The sequence below is a fragment of the Oncorhynchus mykiss genome, chromosome 7 (genome assembly GCF_057628025.1).
Source record: "Oncorhynchus mykiss isolate SJ-2025 chromosome 7, ASM5762802v1, whole genome shotgun sequence".
Taxonomy (NCBI): domain Eukaryota; kingdom Metazoa; phylum Chordata; class Actinopteri; order Salmoniformes; family Salmonidae; genus Oncorhynchus; species Oncorhynchus mykiss.
The window spans coordinates 47,003,308-47,022,963 of NC_143028.1; the positions used below are offsets into that span (position 1 = coordinate 47,003,308).

General features: G+C 44.4%; 1 protein-coding gene across 2 annotated transcripts in view; it reads right to left on the bottom strand.

The window, feature by feature from the left end:
- Positions 1-1,647: 1,647 nt before the first annotated feature.
- camk1b (calcium/calmodulin dependent protein kinase Ib) overlaps positions 1,648-19,656 on the bottom strand; it is a 70,017-nt gene continuing 52,008 nt past the window's right edge. For both annotated transcript variants that reach the window (XM_090239495.1, NM_001124638.1), the window contains 10 exon segments: positions 9,683-9,814; positions 6,825-6,899; positions 5,842-5,980; positions 5,213-5,339; positions 4,796-4,871; positions 4,535-4,647; positions 3,982-4,060; positions 3,725-3,812; positions 3,384-3,531; positions 1,648-2,964 (listed from right to left, as the gene is read on the bottom strand). In XM_090239495.1, coding sequence (XP_090095621.1) covers positions 2,861-2,964; positions 3,384-3,531; positions 3,725-3,812; positions 3,982-4,060; positions 4,535-4,647; positions 4,796-4,871; positions 5,213-5,339; positions 5,842-5,980; positions 6,825-6,899; positions 9,683-9,814 — 1,081 coding nt within the window. In that variant the 3' untranslated portion in view covers positions 1,648-2,860.

Below are 19,656 nucleotides of genomic sequence, written 5' to 3' on the forward strand. Positions count from 1 at the left end.
AAATTAGTGGAGCTCAAATAGAAGATAAAGCCAGTAGTACATTTTAAAGAATTACTCACAATTGTTACTGTTAGTCACACTTGAAGATATGACAACTTGCACTGCCCTTGTCTGTGTCCACATGTCAAGCATCCAATTTGACATATCTAAAATAAAACATCTGTTGGTATGAAGATTCCTAATTTCACTGTACTGTATACAGAAAAAAAAGAAGTATTTTAATGTGTGTAGCTTGTGCAGTGTTTGCACAATACATGTTTTATTCTCTCTCACACATTTTGATCACATCACTCAGCAATTGGACAGGCTACAGTTAAAATTGTTAAATGTCTTTTACAAATGGCACTTACTATTACCGTAGTTTAACAAAGGAAACAATCATAGAATCAAACGATACATTCCGGGGGAAAGCTAGAGTTGGAGAAGTTAGCCTCTCTTTTAATTTTCAGAACATCACTGAGCAGAAAGAGATCAGTCCCTGTCCTCCACTGTATCTGGAAGACCTCAACATGTAGTCAGTCTCATTGGTTTCCAACATGTCAGTCTCAGCTCATGAAACCAAATGTTGGCACCTTTTTAGTGATTAGCCATTAACACTGTACTAATTTGACTTGAAAGTCATTCCTTAATGAAAATGGCACTACTCTTAGTTTAATGAATGTCTCTTTAAAAAAATAACTGACGGGGCATTGTGCAGAGTAGACCATTGGGTACACAACATTGAGAGCAAGACTCAATCAAAAGGTCTATGTTGTGACAGCTCAATATCAACAAGCGGAACAGCAGAGCCATTGATCAGAAGTTAGAACCAACACACTACAGAAAAGCCACTGAAACAGTGAACGTCAAGGCAAATTTGTGTCAATCATTTAGCTTTGAATGCAATGCAGGCTATGGCAAGTAGGTCTGTAGAGTCAATGCCTGTGTGTTGGACTAGCTAGAGTGAGGACAGAGAGGATGTCCCTCTACCCTCTAGTCTCATGTCGCCACACATCCAAGTCTTGTTCACTTGGCTATTGAAATGAACGTGAAAAAGTCCTAAATCTTACTTACAGTAGGAGCTACAACCCACTGGACTGGACTGGTCATTTAAACACATTATACCCTTCTCATCAGAGAATTCAATCAAGTCAGTATGTGTTTATTAAAAGTGCGAGCATTATATGGCAGCTAATTTGAGTACAGTAAATGTATGAAGATGATAGATTGAATGTAAACTGAACTGTTGAAAAAACAAAGGAACAATAACAAATGAGTAAAGTGAAATTCTTTGATATAAAATCCTGCATTCTCTTTTAGGTAACCAAAAGTATGTTCTAAATGACCTTATAAACTGGGTGGTTCATGCCCTGAATGCTGATTGGCTGACAGCTATGGTATATCAGACCGTATATCATGTGTATGACAAAAAGTTTATTTTTACTACTCTAATTACCTTGGTAAGCAATAAGGCACCTCGGGGGTTTGTGGTATACTGTATGGCCAATATACCACGGCTAAGGGCTGTATCCAGGCACTCCACGTTGCGTCGTGCATAAGAACAGCCCATAGCCGCGGTATATTGGCCACATACCACACCCCCTTGTGCCTTATTGCTTAATTATGATGAGTGAGAGAGAAGAAATGATGAGGTGAGACAATGACATGTATATTTACATTCTTTAATTCAAGTTCTCTCTGTACAGATACAAAGGCTTGAAAAAATGAAGTATTAACTAGTACTAAGAGGAATGGCTATGTATGTAAGTCTATCTCCAGGGTATTACACTTCTCAACTGGAAAAGCGATCTGGACAGATCTGGACCGAGGTGAAAGTCTGTATTTAACGATAGAATTGCCACATTGAAATATATACAAACATACAACGATAGAAATTAAATAGCTGCTAATGCTCCTTCAACTGTGCAGAGATATAGAGACGTATCTTCAGATTTCTAAAAGCCACCAGAAAAGAAACATTTGACACTGTTCTAAAGGCAGCATAGAGAAGAAGTCCCTGTGCTGAATTTGTTAAAATCAGAAAGCCTTATTCTGTTACAAGCCTGTGGTGGGAGCACAACCTCAAACTTACAGTTGTGAAACACAACCATGCTGATAAAAAAAAGAAGAAAGAACAGATCTAGCTAAATGCTGGGTCTACTGTATACTAGCCCAATGGATGGAGTATTCTCACATTGATTATCCAGATGTGGTATTAGGTGAATGCTTCTAGGGCTACATTTATATATAAAAATAATATTAAGATACAACAAAGCCATACAAATGTAATGCTGAAGGACTAACATCATTAAGGTCATAAAGATGTGTATCTGCAGTACAGGAACTATAACATAATGATTACCACCATACACGATTTTGCAATAGACTCTTCACGCTATAAAACACCTGTCGCCAACATGCAAGGGGACCTGTCACCTCATCATGCAGAAATCATCCATGGATTCTGTCAAAGTGGAAAGACAATGAAGATAGAAAACACCATGCACATGAATGCAGAGATATAAAAAGCAGACGCACATTTTAAAAGGATGAGTAAAACCCTGTCCAAGCTCTGTCCCGCTTCCAAAATATATGAGACAGGATTATTCTGGGCACCACACCTCTCTTTCTCAATGTTCTCCTCCTTTCCTTTCTTCTACCCTCTCATCTCATCCTCCACTCTCACCCAATCCGTTCAAATGACCTCCTCTGTTGACATCGAGTCCCTCCTCCCCACCCTGGATTCATAACCTGCCTGCCCCTCCTGGTGGCGGGTTGCTGGAACAACTCTGTATTTCTGGCCAGACAAGGGAGTTCTCTGGTCTCCAGAGGTAAATGGGAAAGTCATTGGTTGGCCTCGCGTGGCCTGGGTGTGCAGGGATCAGACCCGGCTGGTTGGATGGCAGCGGTAGGTGCAGTTGGAGAGGTGGTCGCGCTCCGCCCCCCCATCAGCACTCTGGGAGCAGCCCCCCTCACACGGAGACTCTGGAACACAGAAAGAGAGAGAGAGAGAGAGAGAGAGAGAGAGAGAGAGAGAGAGAGAGAGAGAGAGAGAGGATCACCACACATAGATCTGAAAACTCTTCTACACTATAAATCTGCCTCTTATTAGCCTTTTTCAGCCTGGACGCTAGGCAAGGATTACATATCAAAGTGTTACTGAGTGGGACAGTGTTTTGAGACGTGCGTAATCCTGAGCCTAATACACTGTGAAAGGGACTGGTTATTTTCTGGAAACATACTGTACCTAGCAACAAGACCCACTGGGGATGAATGAACAAAACAGAACAGCAAAATTAAGTATTTTTCACAATATCAAGTCGTGTCTCCACAGATTTGAATAAGTTTTGCTCCACTTGAATAGTCCTAACTTGTGTGGTGTGGCGGTGCTTTGACCCACTGACCAGTGGTGTCCTCTGTTTCTGTGGCCTCAGACAGCAGCAGGTGGGCTCTGAGAGGGCTGGGCAGGGTGGTCTGACTGGCGGCCTCCTGACTGGTGCCCAGCTGCAGACGCCTCATATGACGCACCACCGCCGTGGCATTAAACGCTTGCTGCAGGGCAGAACATTTAAATTAAGATCAGAATTTTGAAAAGTGATACATGATAAACGCCATAACAACTTTACTGACTTAATAATAGTCCGCTGAATACTGCAGGATCTTTAGTATTCTACTAATATACTAAACACAGCACACCAGCAAAAATGTATTTGCATTTTGACGTGGACCAACAAAAGTAACTCACCCTCCACTTGCTCTTGGCAAAGTTCTTCCTTATCTGAGCACTGACAGACTCATGGATGTTCTTATCTAGAGCGGTGTCACCAGCGATCCTGAGGGACAGAGAAAGACATGAGGGGACAACTTCTGCTGGTTGTCACAAGAACAGGTGAACACTTGGCAAAAGTACACATTTAGTTGATTATTCTCGACATGATAAAGTCGCGTTTTGTGTGTGTGTGTGTGTGTGTGTATTGTGACGGAGAAGATGGTGTTCACTACCAGGGGTGCTGCAGAGCCTGGTCACATGTGTAGCGTATCCTGGGGTCCTTCTCCATCAAGTGGACTATGAAGTCTTTGGCTGAAAACACAGAATGAAAAGTCATATATTTAACTCAAAGGCAATGTTTTTTTTAAAACATACATTAGATATATCTAATGATGCTACTTACACAGAATAAAAAGGTAGCTGATGCAGAAAAAGACTCCTAGGCTACTACAGTAAAAAGAGCTTCACTGCAGCAGAAACACTGTCCAGACTGACTTGACAGTAAAATACATAAACTGGCCATGTGCCTTTGGCCTGACTTCAGAAACTCCCCACAGGACTATGTACTGTACCATGACCCCCAGAGCTCTATGTAATGGTGATCTCACAGGGCCTCAGTGATTGTTCTATGGCCAGTGAGTGTATTATGGTTAATCCCATCACACACACTGACAGCTTGGCAGGAACACTCAAACCATAACAAACCCCAGACCAATGTAAGTAATTTACAATAATATGAAACTGCTGACAAACAGAACTAATAATGACAACATAGGTCTACTGGACCTGAGTCAGAGATATCGTCCCAGTAAGGAGAGTCAAACTCATATTCAGCCTTCATAATCTGCTCAAAAAGCTTGGCGTCGTTCTCGTCATAGAACGGCGGGTATCCACACAAACTGCGTAAGAATAAGAGCACAAAGGCATCATGTGAGAGTTAGGGAATTAATTGATTGTTGAAAATAATGAAGTGGAAACTAGGGTAACACAGTAAGACTGGTAGGTGAAAGACTAAAGTGAAAGAGCCAGTCCAACCCCATGACTCACAGGATGTAGGCGATGACACCGATTGACCAACAGTCCACCGCCTTGCTGTATGGTTTCTGGGCCAATACTTCAGGGGCTTCCAACGATAAGAGAGCAGTGTTTTCATCAGCATCATTACACATCTAGCCTGACATGATCACTGGGTGTGCGCTTGCTCTCAAAACAGAAGGCTCTTTTCAATCTGTATTGCTGAAGCGATTGTAGCGCTATAAATGTAAAGGTCATTTCCTATTGAACCGTTTACAGTGAGTGAAGTCTCCGCTAACGCGGGAACAATGCCTTTTCATTTAAACCATGCTAAAATGCTGGATTTCCGCAATACGGATAGAAAAGAGCCCTAAATCATAGAAATCATGCTCTTGAAACAAAGACAGACACACACAAAGGCATGTACTGATCAGTACCAGTCCTCCTTACCAACGTATCCTGGTGTTCCGCAGGCTGTGGACATGACACTTCCAGATCCCTCAATCTTCGACAGGCCAAAGTCACTGATCATGATCTTAGAGTCCTCTTCCATACTGTAGTACAGAAGATTCTCCGGCTGGAAAAGAAGACAGAGCATTCAATCAACTTTATTGTTCACTAACATTTTATAAACAGACACACACAAACTGGGGAAATAATTTGTTATTCAAACTAATGATTAATCAGTTTACACGCTGCTGAACTGCCTGTAAACAAATTATCTCATTAGAGGAGTAAAGATAATTAATCTAATTTAAAAGGCACTAAAGAATGATTGGGACAAATGCATCATGTGCCTAGGCAACAAACATGTTCCATACTATAAGGTCACCCTTAAACCTCTAGTAATTTGTAATACACTAATCGCAAAATAGTAAAATGGTTGAAATTCAAAGTTGCAATTTTCATAGCACACCTGGTGTCTTCATCTTATAGAGTGGCTATCATACATCCAGTATTGTGACTATTCAGTCATTGGACAGAATGAAGTAGGTAAATGACTCCAGTGCTAAACACTGAAATCTCCTCTTTCACTGTCATACACACCACCTGACCCTTGACCCCTAATCCAGGCTCACCTTCAGGTCGCGGTGTACGATGCCCATGTCATGGAGGTATTTGACAGCGTCCAGGATCTGCTGGATGAGCTTGCTGGCATCTTTCTCTGTGTAAAAGCCCTTCTCCACTATCCTGTCAAACAGCTCCCCACCAGACACCCTGGACAGAGAGGAGGAAGGCGTCTGACGTACACCTGCTAAAGTATGTCCATTTAACTTCCTGCTATATGCCTACATCACCACTAGATGGAGGCATTGCTTCTTCCTAGATGAACCCACCACTGCTCTCTGTGTATCAGATCTAACAACAAGCTAAAGCCATGTCATGCTGCCTCACAGAGAGAGAGAGAGAGAGAGAGAGAGAGAGAGAGGGACTGAGAGAAAGAGGAGGGAAGGAAGGGGGGGAAGAAAGAGAGGGATAAAGGGGATTTTTATTTGTGCGAACCCCCAACTGTTCTTTGGTTAAATCTGAATGCCCTTACAGCAGTGTTGCTAAAGTGGACACAACCCCCCCCCCCCTTCATCTCACTACCCACTGTTTTCAACAGTAAAAGCAATCTCTATCTCTCTCACATACCACTCCTTCTCTTCTGTGTGTGTGTGTGTGTGTGTGTGTGTGTGTGTGTGTGTGTGTGTGTGTGTGTGTGTGTGTGTGTGTGTGTGTGTGTGTGTGTGTGTGTGTGTGTGGGTGGGTGGGTGGGTGGGTGGGGGGCAATCTGTGACTTGACTTCTGTTGGGATCAGTCAACAGAAAGGCCCCTGAGCTCAGAGTAATTATTGGAGAACGGGTGGGAGACAGCGCAGGCAGGGAGTCTAATACACACACTCAAACACACATACATTGCAGAGGAATAATCTTGAAAGTTTGCAAACTGAAGGCTGCCTCTTCACAAGGCAGAGAGTGACTTGGTTGAGGGACAGAAAGGGGTAACATGGGTAGAAGGAGAACAGAAAGAGAGAGAAAATATAGAGGCAGGTCATAAAGCCAGCAGGATGATCACTCACAGCTGCATAACCAGGTAGAGGTGAGATTTACTCTCAAAGATGTCCTCCAGGGAGACAATGTTGGCATGTTTTAACCTAGAGAGGGAGAGATAGAGAGAGAGAAAGAGAGAAAAAGAGAGTCAAAATCACAAACATTGTACATTACCATTAGAAATACAGAACTGTCTGACACCGTATGATTGTTAAACATAGCATTCTGTGATTTTCTCTGAGATCATTCTCATTAATTCTGTATCTAAATAAACATCATAGGGAGCACTTAATCTTAATCTCGGTAATATATAATCTTGGTTAACCCAGAGCTAAAGTCTCATGTAATTGGTCAGATGGTTGATTAAGTTCTGGGTCCATGTTAAAAGAAGGAAAGAAGAGCTCCACCCTCTCTCTGCAAGTTATGACAAATCTGTAGGCCAAATGTCCCCTCACTTTCGGAAATTCGAAAGATGCTAACACCTGCGAAATCATGATTTGTCCAAAGCACCGGAACTAATGCTGCCCGTTATCTCACATCTTCCATTGTATCATGACAGCTCTACGGTACCATTTCTGGTTACACAGTCCGTCGACGAGAGATTACAATATGTATGATACTAATTATCACTAATATTAGTTTAAGCTGGAGCTAGAGTTGTGTTGCCAGTGTTGACTGTGTGGTGGCAGGCGTCTCTCTAATTGGCTGAGCAGTGTATTCTGACGCCCCCCTGAGAGTCATTGGCGTGGAGACAGAACAGAACACTGAGCAGGTGAGTCACGGCTCTGGAGGTGGCTTTCTTCCATCATCCCCATGCTGCCCACCTAAAACACTTCACCTTACACTCAAAGACTGAGAAAGACTGTTTACCTACACGCACACCCCAGACACGCACACACACATACACACTCACTACTCACTCACTCACTCACTCTCTCTCACTCAGACACTCCTCACAATCTTCTTTACTGTCATTTTTCAATCTTTGGTTTGAGCTCAGCTTGAGTATAGGAGACATGAATTGGGGTAGAAAGCTAGCAATGCTCCAACACAAGGCCAAATCCTCCTATGACTACAACAGAGTAGCTCCTCTATCAATAGGTGTCTCTCTCTCTACACCAAAGTATCATGGCACAGCGCAGGTAGAATACATGACTTTCCCCTTAAGCTACTGATAGTCCATCCATCTGTGTCACTACAATTTGAGATGGCAGGCACCCCAGTGATGACAGACACTTGTCACACTGGCACGGCTCGGAGAGAGGCCAAAACAAAAATGGAACCGCACCGCAGTATCAATTTTGTGTCACGTGTGTTCCTATGCCCTGTCTGAAACATTGCTGCCTGGGGAAAATCACAACACATTATCATTGGCAGGGATCCAACTGAGACAAGAGGGAGATTATAAAAGCCTTTCAATTTCATTATGGTCTCTGTAAAGTGTTTCATTGAGTTGAGAGAGTGAGCAGAGGTAATGAATTGCTCCATGCAGGGGCTGACTAATGGTTTTGTGCAGGACTCTGGGGGGATACATGCAGTACAGTACTGTAGGCTAAACTATAGTAGAGTAAGGGAAGTTAGCGGCACAGCCCCTTCAACAGCTATAAAGGGTTATCCTTATCTCTCTCTCTCTCTCTCAGTAAGAAGTAAGAAACTGTCCCTCTTATTTGTATAAACTTGATTAACACTTTGCCATGTGATGTTACAGATCTATGCGGGACCATGAAGAGGTTTGTAGGGGCTTGGGGTTGATTACAGACTGTTAACAGATGACTATCCACAACCCTTCCCACTGATACCAACTACCCACTATATTCTACACTGTTTTTTACTTTGTGCTGTCTGATGCAACTCTGGGTGACTCAGCAGCTTTGTCTTGTTTCATTGCCTTACTACCCAAAATCCTCGCTCCAGCCAAACGCTATGCCACGCCCACAGACTTTAGTTTCTTCTCCGCTATGAGTCTGGAGTACTGAGTGGTCTGAGTACCTCCCCAACGATTTCTAGAACGCAAACACATTCTAACCATTCTGATTGGTCCCAGAAACTGATGGATGGGCCAGAGCCAGAACACAAAGCGGCATTTTGAAAATTCGTCAATGGCTTTGATACTCTGATTGGTTAGAGATGATCCGATCGCTGATGACTTTGTTTTGTATAACACCCCTAATTTTGACGTCACCACAAACGACTTCAACGATGGCAGCCTCGGACTGAAGTATGTAGCGAACATAGAGCAGAGGAAGAATTCATTTTGAGTTGTCAGACAAGTTGTTTCATGGGTGCAGTAGTGATGTCCTCTAACAGATGTTTTACACCGTCATTAAGAGGCAGCCATCTTGCCTTGAGTAATTGGGTAAACAGACAGACAGAGTTCAGAATCTCACTTCAGGTTTCTGTGACAGTTCATGACCTCATGGGAATACACTAATGGGAAGAGTAGGAGGCTGTGTCACTACTAGAAGAATGAGGTGATCTGCAATGAAAATGTTACAATTCTGGCTTAATTTGGCTTTTAGGAGTTTAAGGTCTCTCTCTGTATCTCTCTCTCTCTTTCTGTCTATCTCTTTCTTTCTTTCTCTTTCTATCTCTCCCTCACAATCTCTCTCTCATCCCCACATTCTCAGCTCTAGAAATATGCCTGTATATTCACTAGGCCTCTGTGTCTCATGTAACCCAGGTAACAAGAGCACTATAAATAGCTTAAGCCCCTCTAGTTTCATAGTTTCCGGCTTAGTCCGTAATTCCGCAGTTTTAAAGGGAGGTATTTTAACCAGACTGTCATTACTGCAACTGTAGTCACTATCTGTCTCAGAGTTAAATCACTTGCTCCCCTAACATCAATAAGCAACAAGGGCGTGTAAATGTGTGTGTGTTCATCACTCACTTGTGCAGGACAGCGATCTCATTTTCTATGCTGTTCTCTTTGCCTTCCAGGGCTTTCTTAGGGATGCATTTGATGGCCACCAGTTTCTGTGTCCTCTTCTCTTCCGCTAGGACCACCTCAGAGAAAGCCCCCCTGAAACACAAAGACAGGTCAGCCAAAGACATCACAAACCGCCAATCACATCTTATTCACATCATTTTTCTCAGCAACCATTTTAATTAGTAATCCAGGCCATCCCTCCAAAAGAAAACAGAGGAAAAAGTCATTGTAAAAGGTTATGAACCAGAAAGAAGCCAGCTCTACAGTTGGAGTCCATTGTCCAATTTCTCCTCTAAATGAATACTGAGGAAACTAGACATTTGCCTGGGAGGATATTGGTTGGCATTACTATGTACAGGTATATTATCAGTGCTCCAGTACCCATTCTGAAGTCAGTGGAGCAAGATCTGGAAAACCTCGCAATCTTGTCTCAACAAGCAGGGGTTACAAAACCGTTTTTTGCAATTTTACCCAAATAAAACAATTTTCTAGTCTCACTAGATAAAATTAACTTTATTTCTGGCCAGATTCTAAAGCCACAGTTGGCCGTGACCCAGGAGGCTTTTGCCATGATGCTGATGCATCATCTGGGAAACACCATAGGTCAACTCATGAGAGATAGACACAATGAAGAATGACAGGGAGAGTGGCAGAGTGAAAGAGAAAGAGAGAGAGAAAGTGAGAGAGAGAGAAAGTGAGAGAGAGAGAAAGTGAGAAAGAGAGAAAGTGAGAGAGAGAGAAAGTGAGAGAGAGAGAGTGAGGATGTTCCCCAATGATGGAAAAAGTTTGGGAACCACTGATCTAACTACTGTGGAAACGGAACCCAGCTGCAACCCAAGGGGACTGGCCACAGCCCACCACTTAGGAAGCACTGTTCTAAACGGATCATTTAGATTCTGGGCCCAAATCTAGCCCTGCATCAGGGGGTGGGAGGTTACCAGTTGCCATTCTGAACTATGAAGCCACCAGGAGGGACCAGACTAGAAATGGCAGAGAGGGCAAAAAAAAAAAGACCAGTGATAATGACGATAATGGATGATGATAATGATAATGATGATCTCATAAGCTTGCCAGACTGTTTCAGGATTAGCCAGCTCTATTGACAGTACCACACCCTCTCATGTGTCAATGTGTTCTGTTTACTCAGAAGATACGTAATTACAGACAGTAAACATGATCTAGTCTAAACAGTACATTTGGATGTATGACTGATAACGATGCCTTAGAAAAAAACATCTAGAAAGATTTCATCATCTATAAGTATTTCATAACCAAACAACATCGATCGCTCTGATTAAAGCAGAAAATCCTGAGGGATGTTAAGAAAACTATTCTATGCAGTATGATGACTAATTCATAAGAACAGAGCAAGTGGTTTTGGTTCAGTGACGTGCTGTGGGCCTTGGCTGAGATGGAGCAGAGCAGAGTTGTGGGTGTGTTTACTGAGCTGATCCTAACAGGATGTTCTTATCATCACCAAGAGAAACAAGTCCGGGAAGACGCCTGGCCCTGATGCTATTCAACACTAAACTGTCTCAGCATACTACTAATACCAGCAGACAGAGCCTCCTCTGAGATACACTCACATAGACACTATCCAAGCAGACAGAGCCTTAAGATCATCACTGTTTGAAACAAAAACTTTTACATAAGAATAGCCAGGCAGGGTCCCTAGGAGAGGGAGTAAAAAGTACACTCAAAGCCAATTTTATTGAAGCTTTAGTCCCAGTGAAAAAGTATTGTCCTCTAACACTGTCACGCCCTGATCTGTTTCACCTGTTCCTGTGATTGTCTCCACCCCCTCCAGGTGTCGCTTATTTTCCCGAGTGTATTTATCCCTGTGTTTCCTGTCATCTTGTATGTTAGTCAAGTCAACCAGCATGTTTTTCCCGTACTCCTTTTGCTATTCTCTTTTTGTTATTCTTCCAAGTCTTGACTCCAGCCTGACTCTGGACTACTTTCCCGCCTGCCTGCACTGACCTTGATTCTGCCCTTTGGTACCTTCTGGACTCTTAATTGGTTTTGTCCCTTTTGCTTGTCCACAACCATTCTCTTGCCTTTCCATATTGGATTAATAAATATTAATATATTGTAAGACTCCAACCATCTGCCTCCAGTGTCTGCATCTGGGTCTCGCCTTGTGTCGTGATAGTACGAACTGGCCATGACAGTCCCAGCAGACTTGGACCAGCACCCTGCAGGGAACCACCATTGGGAGGCATCAAGAGTTTCTACAGGGCCTTTTGGAAGGGCTCAGTTCCTTGACGGAATGCCACGACCATGGGTTAAAGGCTATTATGGAGAAAATCAGGGAGTTAGCTCAGAGACTGTCAGTCACCTCTGGAAAAACCCAGTAATTTTTTCCCTATTTGTGGTGAGTTGGTACAGCCTATCCCGTCTCCCCGTGAACCCCGCTTACCTCCTCCAGAGCGATATTCAGGGAATCCTGGTACCTGCCAGGGTTTTATTTCTAAGTGCTCGCTTATTTTTGAGCCACAGCTATCTTAGTTTTCTTCAGACCGATCAAAGATAGCGTATATAATTACGCTAATGACAGGAAGGGCGCTCTCCTGGGCTACGGCAGTTTGGGAACACCAATCTGCCATTTGCCATCATTTGGAGGAATTTATGGCAGAGGTGAGAAAGGTTTTTGAGTCTCCGGTATCTGGATGGACGCTTAAAGGAACGAAAGTGTGAGAGGAGTTCTGGTCTCGGGCACACTCGTGCTCCCGAGCTCCTGGCGCGTTCACCTCCAATGGAATCCGGAAGTTTCCAAAGGCAGCTCTTCCGAGAGGAGTTGAAGCCACCTGAGCTCTCTCTCGTGAATCTATGACGGGTGAGTTGGATACTCCTGAGTCTAATCAGTTGGGAAGGACTAGGCTATCCGTTTGGGAGTACTCACAGAGGATGAATAATAACTGTTGTCTGTACTGTGGAGGGGCAGGACATTTTATTTTATTATTATTATTATTTATTTTACCTGCCCTATTAGGAAATCCTTGTCTCTAGTGGGTACCAGTTCTACAGTGAGTCAGACTGGGAGTTCTCTAATTCCCATCACCCGCACACCCTTTTTTTGTGCTTGTGCTGTGGGGAGACCAATCTAAGTCTCTCCGAGTGCTCATTGATTCTTGGGCTGATGAAAGTTTGATGGATGCCACTATTGCTTCGGAGCTTGGTATTCCCTCTCAGCCCCTCTCTGTCCCCATGGATGATAGGGCACTGGACGGCTGCTCTATAGGGGCATTCACCCATAGTACTCTTCCCGTTCAATTACGGGTTTCTTGTAACCACAGTGAGACCATACAGTTCCTCCTCATTGCATCTCCCCATGTTCCGGTTGTTTTGGGATTTTCCTGTCTCCAAAAGCACAATCCTGTGATTGACTGGACCACAAGCTCCATCCTGGGTTGGAGCCCATTTTGCCATTCCCACTGCCTTCCCCTAGTCATCTTTATCAGGAGATTAGCAAGACTGTGGATGTCTTTGTTTTCCCCACGGAATACCATGACCTCCTGGAAGTGTTTAGCAAGGCATGTGCTACTTCCCTTCCCTCGCACCATCCTTATTTTTTTTATTTTTTTTATTTCACCTTTATTTAACCAGGTAGGCTAGTTGAGAACAAGTTCTCATTTACAACTGCGACCTGGCCAAGATAAGGCATAGCAGTGTGAACAGACAACACAGAGTTACACATGGAGTAAACAATTAACAAGTCAAACACAGTAGAAAAAAGGGGAGTCTATATATACATTGTGTGCAAAAAGGCATGAGAAGGTAGGCAAATAATTACAATTATGCAGATTAACACTGGAGTGATAAATGATCAGATGGTTATGTACAGGTAGAGATATTGGTGTGCAAAAGAGCAGAAAAATAAATAAATAAAAACAGTATGGGGATGAGGTAGGTGAAAATGGTGGGCTATTTACCAACAGACTATGTACAGCTGCAGCGATCGGTTAGCTGCTCAGATAGCAGATGTTTGAAGTTGGTGAGGGAGATAAAAGTCTCCAACTTCAGCGATTTTTGCAATTCGTTCCAGTCACAGGCAGCAGAGAACTGGAACGAAAGGCGGCCAAATGAGGTGTTGGCTTTAGGGATGATCAGTGAGATACACCTGCTGGAGCGCGTGCTACGGATGGGTGTTGCCATCGTAACCAGTGAACTGAGATAAGGCGGAGCTTTACCTAGCATGGACTTGTAGATGACCTGGAGCCAGTGGGTCTGGCGACGAATATGTAGCGAGGGCCAGCCGACTAGAGCATACAAGTCGCAGTGGTGGGTGGTATAAGGTGCTTTAGTGACAAAACGGATGGCACTGTGATAAACTGCATCCAGTTTGCTGAGTAGAGTGTTGGAAGCAATTTTGTAGATGACATCGCCGAAGTCGAGGATCGGTAGGATAGTCAGTTTTACTAGGGTAAGTTTGGCGGCGTGAGTGAAGGAGGCTTTGATGCGGAATAGAAAGCCGACTCTTGATTTGATTTTCGATTGGAGATGTTTGATATGGGTCTGGAAGGAGAGTTTGGAGTCTAGCCAGACACCTAGGTACTTATAGGTGTCCACATATTCAAGGTCGGAACCATCCAGGGTGGTGATGCTGGTCAGGCGTGCGGGTGCAGGCAGCGAACGGTTGAACAGCATGCATTTGGTTTTACTAGCGTTTAAGAGCAGTTGGAGGCCACGGAAGGAGTGCTGTATGGCATTGAAGCTCGTTTGGAGGTTAGATAGCACAGTGTCCAAGGACGGCCGGAAGTATATAGAATGGTGTCGTCTGCGTAGAGGTGGATCAGGGAATCGCCCGCAGCATGAGAAACATCATTGATATATACAGAGAAAAGAGTCGGCCCGAGAATTGAACCCTGTGGCACCCCCATAGAGACTGCCAGAGGACCGGACAGCATGCCCTCCGATTTGACACACTGAACTCTGTCTGCAAAGTAATTGGTGAACCAGGCAAGGCAGTCATCCGAAAAACCGAGGCTACTGAGTCTGCCGATAAGAATACGGTGATTGACAGAGTCGAAAGCCTTGGCAAGGTCTATGAAGACGGCTGCACAGTACTGTCTTTTATCGATGGCGGTTATGATATCGTTTAGTACCTTGAGCGTGGCTGAGGTACACCCGTGACCGGCTCGGAAACCAGATTGCACAGCGGAGAAGGTACGGTGGGATTCAAGATGGTCAGTGACCTGTTTGTTGACTTTCGAAGACCTTAGATAGGCAGGGCAGGATGGATATAGGTCTGTAACAGTTTGGGTCCAGGGTGTCGCCCCCTTTGAAGTGCGGGATGACTGCGGCAGCTTTCCAATCCTTGGGGATCTCAGACGATATGAAAGAGAGGTTGAACAGGCTGGTAATAGGGGTTGCGACAATGGCGGCGGATAGTTTCAGGAATAGAGGGTCCAGATTGTCAAGCCCAGCTGATTTGTACGGGTCCAGGTTTTGCAGCTCTTTCAGAACATCTGCTATCTGGATTTGGGTAAAGGAGAACCTGGAGAGGCTTGGGCGAGTAGCTGCGGGGGGGGGGGGGGGCTGTTGGCCGAGGTTGGAGTAGCCAGGCGGAAGGCATGGCCAGCCGTTGAGAAATGCTTGTTGAAGTTTTCGATAATCATGGATTTATCGGTGGTGACCGTGTTACCTAGCCTCAGTGCAGTGGGCAGCTGGGAGGAGGTGCTCTTGTTCTCCATGGACTTCACAGTGTCCCAGAACTTTTTGGAGTTGGAGCTACAGGATGCAAACTTCTGCCTGAAGAAGTTGGCTTTAGCTTTCCTGACTGACTGTGTGTATTGGTTCCTGACTTCCCTGAACAGTTGCATATCGCGGGGACTATTCGATGTTAGTGGAGTCCGCCACAGGATGTTTTTGTGCTGGTCGAGGGCAGTCAGGTCTGGAGTGAACCAGGGGCTATATCTGTTCTTAGTTCTGCATTTTTTGAACGGAGCATGCTTATCTAAAATGGTGAGGAAGTTACTTTTAAAGAAAGACCAGGCATCCTCAACTGACGGGATGAGGTCAATGTCCTTCCAGGATACCCGGGCCAGGTCGATTAGAAAGGCCTGCTCACAGAAGTGTTTTAGGGAGCGTTTGACAGTGATGAGGGGTGGTCGTTTGACTGCGGCTCCGTAGCGGATACAGGCAATGAGGCAGTGATCGCTGAGATCCTGGTTGAAGACAGCGGAGGTGTATTTGGAGGGCCAGTTGGTCAGGATGACGTCAATGAGGGTGCCCTTGTTTACAGAGTTAAGGTTGTACCTGGTGGGTTCCTTGATGATTTGAGTGAGATTGAGGGCATCTAGCTTAGATTGTAGGACTGCCGGGGTGTTAAGCATATCCCAGTTTAGGTCACCTAACAGAACAAACTCTGAAGCTAGATGGGGGGCGATCAATTCACAAATGGTGTCCAGGGCACAGCTGGGAGCTGAGGGGGGTCGGTAGCAGGCGGCAACAGTGAGAGACTTATTTCTGGAGAGAGTAATTTTCAAAATTAGTAGTTCGAACTGTTTGGGTATGGACCTGGAAAGTATGACATTACTTTGCAGGCTATCTCTGCAGTAGACTGCAACTCCTCCCCCTTTGGCAGTTCTATCTTGACGGAAGATGTTATAGTTGGGTATGGAAATCTCAGAATTTTTGGTGGCCTTCCTGAGCCAGGATTCAGACACGGCAAGGACATCAGGGTTAGCAGAGTGTGCTAGAGCAGTGAGTAAGACAAACTTAGGGAGGAGGCTTCTGATGTTGACATGCATGAAACCAAGGCTTTTTCGATCACAGAAGTCAACAAATGAGGGTGCCTGGGGACATGCAGGGCCTGGGTTTACCTCCACATCACCCGCGGAACAGAGAAGGAGTAGTATGAGGGTGCGGCTGAAGGCTATCAAAACTGGTCGCCTAGGGCGTTGGGGACAGAGAATAAGAGGAGCAGGTTTCTGGGCATGGTAGAATATATTCAGGGCATAATGCGCAAACAGGGGTATAGTGGGGTGCGGGCACAGCGGAGGTAAGCCCAGGCACTGGGTGATGATGAGAGAGGTTGTATCTCTGGACATGCTGGTTGTAATGGGTGAGGTCACCGCATGTGTGGGGGGTGGGACAAAGGAGGTATCAGGGGTATAAAGAGTGGAACTAGGGGCTCCATTGTAAACTAAAACAATGATAACTAACCTGCACAACAGTATACAAGGCATATTGACATTTGAGAGAGACATACAGCGAGGCATACAGTAATCACAATTATGATTGTGCCATTGATCTTCTCCCAGGTACTACACCACCTCGGGGTCGGTTGTACTCTCTGTCCAGACCAGAGACCATTACTATGGAGAAGTACATGGAAGAGTCTCTGGCCACTGGGGCCGTCCGTCCGTCTGCATCTCCTGCCGGCGCAGGGTTTTTCTTTGTGGAGAAGAAAGACAAGACCCTGCGCTAGTGTATTGACTACCGGAGACTTAACAATATCACTGTCAAAACCCCCCTACCTTTTCTCTGCTCTGCGTTTGAACCTCTCCAGGGGGCTACCATGTTTTCCAAGTTGGACCTTTGGAATGCCTACCACCTGGTTTGGATACGCAAGGAAGTCATTATGAGTACCAGGTCATGCCATTTGAACTCACCAACGCCCCCACTGTCTTCCAGGCTTTGGTCAATGATGTGCTTCGAGGCATGCGAAACCGGTTTGTGTTCGCCTACCTGGACGGCATCCTGTTTTTTTCCCCGATCTGCCCAAGAACATGTACTCCATGTCAGACAGGTCCTTCAGGGCCTCCTGGAGAACCAATTGTTTGTGAAAGCCGAGAAGTGAGTTCCACTGCTCTTCTACCACCTTTCTGGGATATGTCATTGCTGAGGGCAATCTTCAGATGGATCCTGGAAAGGTAGATGGATCCTGGAAAGGTGAAAGCAGTGGTGGATTGGCCTCAACGAACATCCAGGGTGCAGCTGCAGCAGTTTCTTGGTTTTGCAAACATCTACCGCAATTTCATTTGGGATTACAGCACCCTGGCGGCCCTCCACAAGTTAGCCGGTGGTAACTTGTGGAATAGACACCGGCTGGAATGCGGTTTTAACCCATCAGCATTCGGGACTAGACCCACCCATTGTATAATGAGTCATAATTCACTTAAATGTTAAATGTATCTTATTTCAAGATAGTTTTCAGGATATTGTATATTAATAAGATGATTAAGGTAAAATATCTTAAAATAAGAAATTACTTAAGCCTATGCTAGGTTAAAATAAGCACACATATCTGCCAATGACATTAGAAAATGTAGCTTCGTAAGAAAAACTGGAAAAACACACACATTTTAAGGAAATTATCACTTAATATAAGATATTCAGGCATGCTTAGATTTCACTTTTTGCAGTGTAGAGCTAGCACCCCTTCACTACTGTAGGTATGCAGAACATACACACCAGCTCTAATGCACACAGTATACTATATACAGCCATGGTACAGTGCGTGTAAAAGTAAACGCTTCACAGCCATTATGCAAACAACTCTATCTGTATTCATGTCCATGCCTATACGCTACATGCAAACTATAGCCTACTATTTGTAAAGGCTATAATCTATATGCAAACTACAGGTTCAGAACTAAGAGAGTTGCATAGTATCTTTCCAAGTCATCACACAGTCATCATGTCATACAATACCTTATTACCAACCAATAGAAAGGTTATTATGTACCAATAAAACAGTCACTGAATCAAGCAAACAATACAAAGAAGCAAAATACACTAAAACAGGATGTACTGGACAGAATGTGCACAGAGCATTGTCTTTATCAAAACGGGGGAAGTTGAAACACTTCTCCTATCTGTTCTTATGACACATTAACACTGACAAGCAAAGGGTATTTGATTTACATGGAAACAAAATTAACATTATAATAATTAAGCCATTTAATCTCTACGTGGCTGGCAGCAGAGTAGTGTCAGAGAACATTTTCTCTGTCTGCTAATAGAGCTTAAAATAAAGACTTGGTGTTGCTTAGCTTCCGTCGCTAACAGCAACCCCCCTGTGAGTGTGGTTTGGTCTCTCTCCCTTCTCTCTCTCTCTCTCTCTATGATTTTAATGACTTTGCTGTGCATCAAAGGAATTCAAAGCTTAACACACTCTCTTACACACGCACATAGAAAAAGTGTACACGGATACAAAACAAACACACACACACACAGGCAAACACCCATCCACACACACACTAACGAGTGTGGTCTTGAGACAGAAATAAAGGTCAAATGAAGTAGTACCAGGCTAAGATAAGAGCAGTCTCTGCTAGTGTTTAAGATTCTGGGAAGCAGACACAGAGCTCCCCATTAGTAAGGGGAACTGCGATAGGAATTCACCATCTTGGGCATTTGCTCTTATTTCCTTCCTGCTGAACATGGGCCTGGTGTTGTCTGCACCATTCACCAACTGAGCCATCTGTACAACTAAGACTCTTGGCCAAGCAGGTTTGAAACAAGAATATATGAGCCAAATGAAGCAAGGCAAATGAAAGGTCAGCCAGGCCCACAGAGAGCCATCTGGTTCAGAGGTACCACACAGTTAGAGGACTACTCAGGACCTCCATGTCCAAGACAACACCACCTGGCAGACCACACCCTCTCCACCATGCCATTCGTAGCAATCGTTTCTTACAACAACAAAAAATCACCACGTTATGTTTCATAATTCAGCAGCCGGGAGCTTTTGTCCTCAGCTCTACTTTGAGAAAATTAGATATGAAGAAATGACAGCCGTGACTACAAAAGATAGGATAAGAGAGCCTTGATAGAGCTGTGTTTATCAGTATGAGTGACAGCCTGTTACATATAGCGAGGATGACAGTTCTCTGTGTGCTACTAATCCCCCTCAGGGTTAGCTCTCAGCTAGCCTGGGGCGCCAGTCTGTTCCTGCATAAGCCAGTGACGACAGACCAGAAACCCAC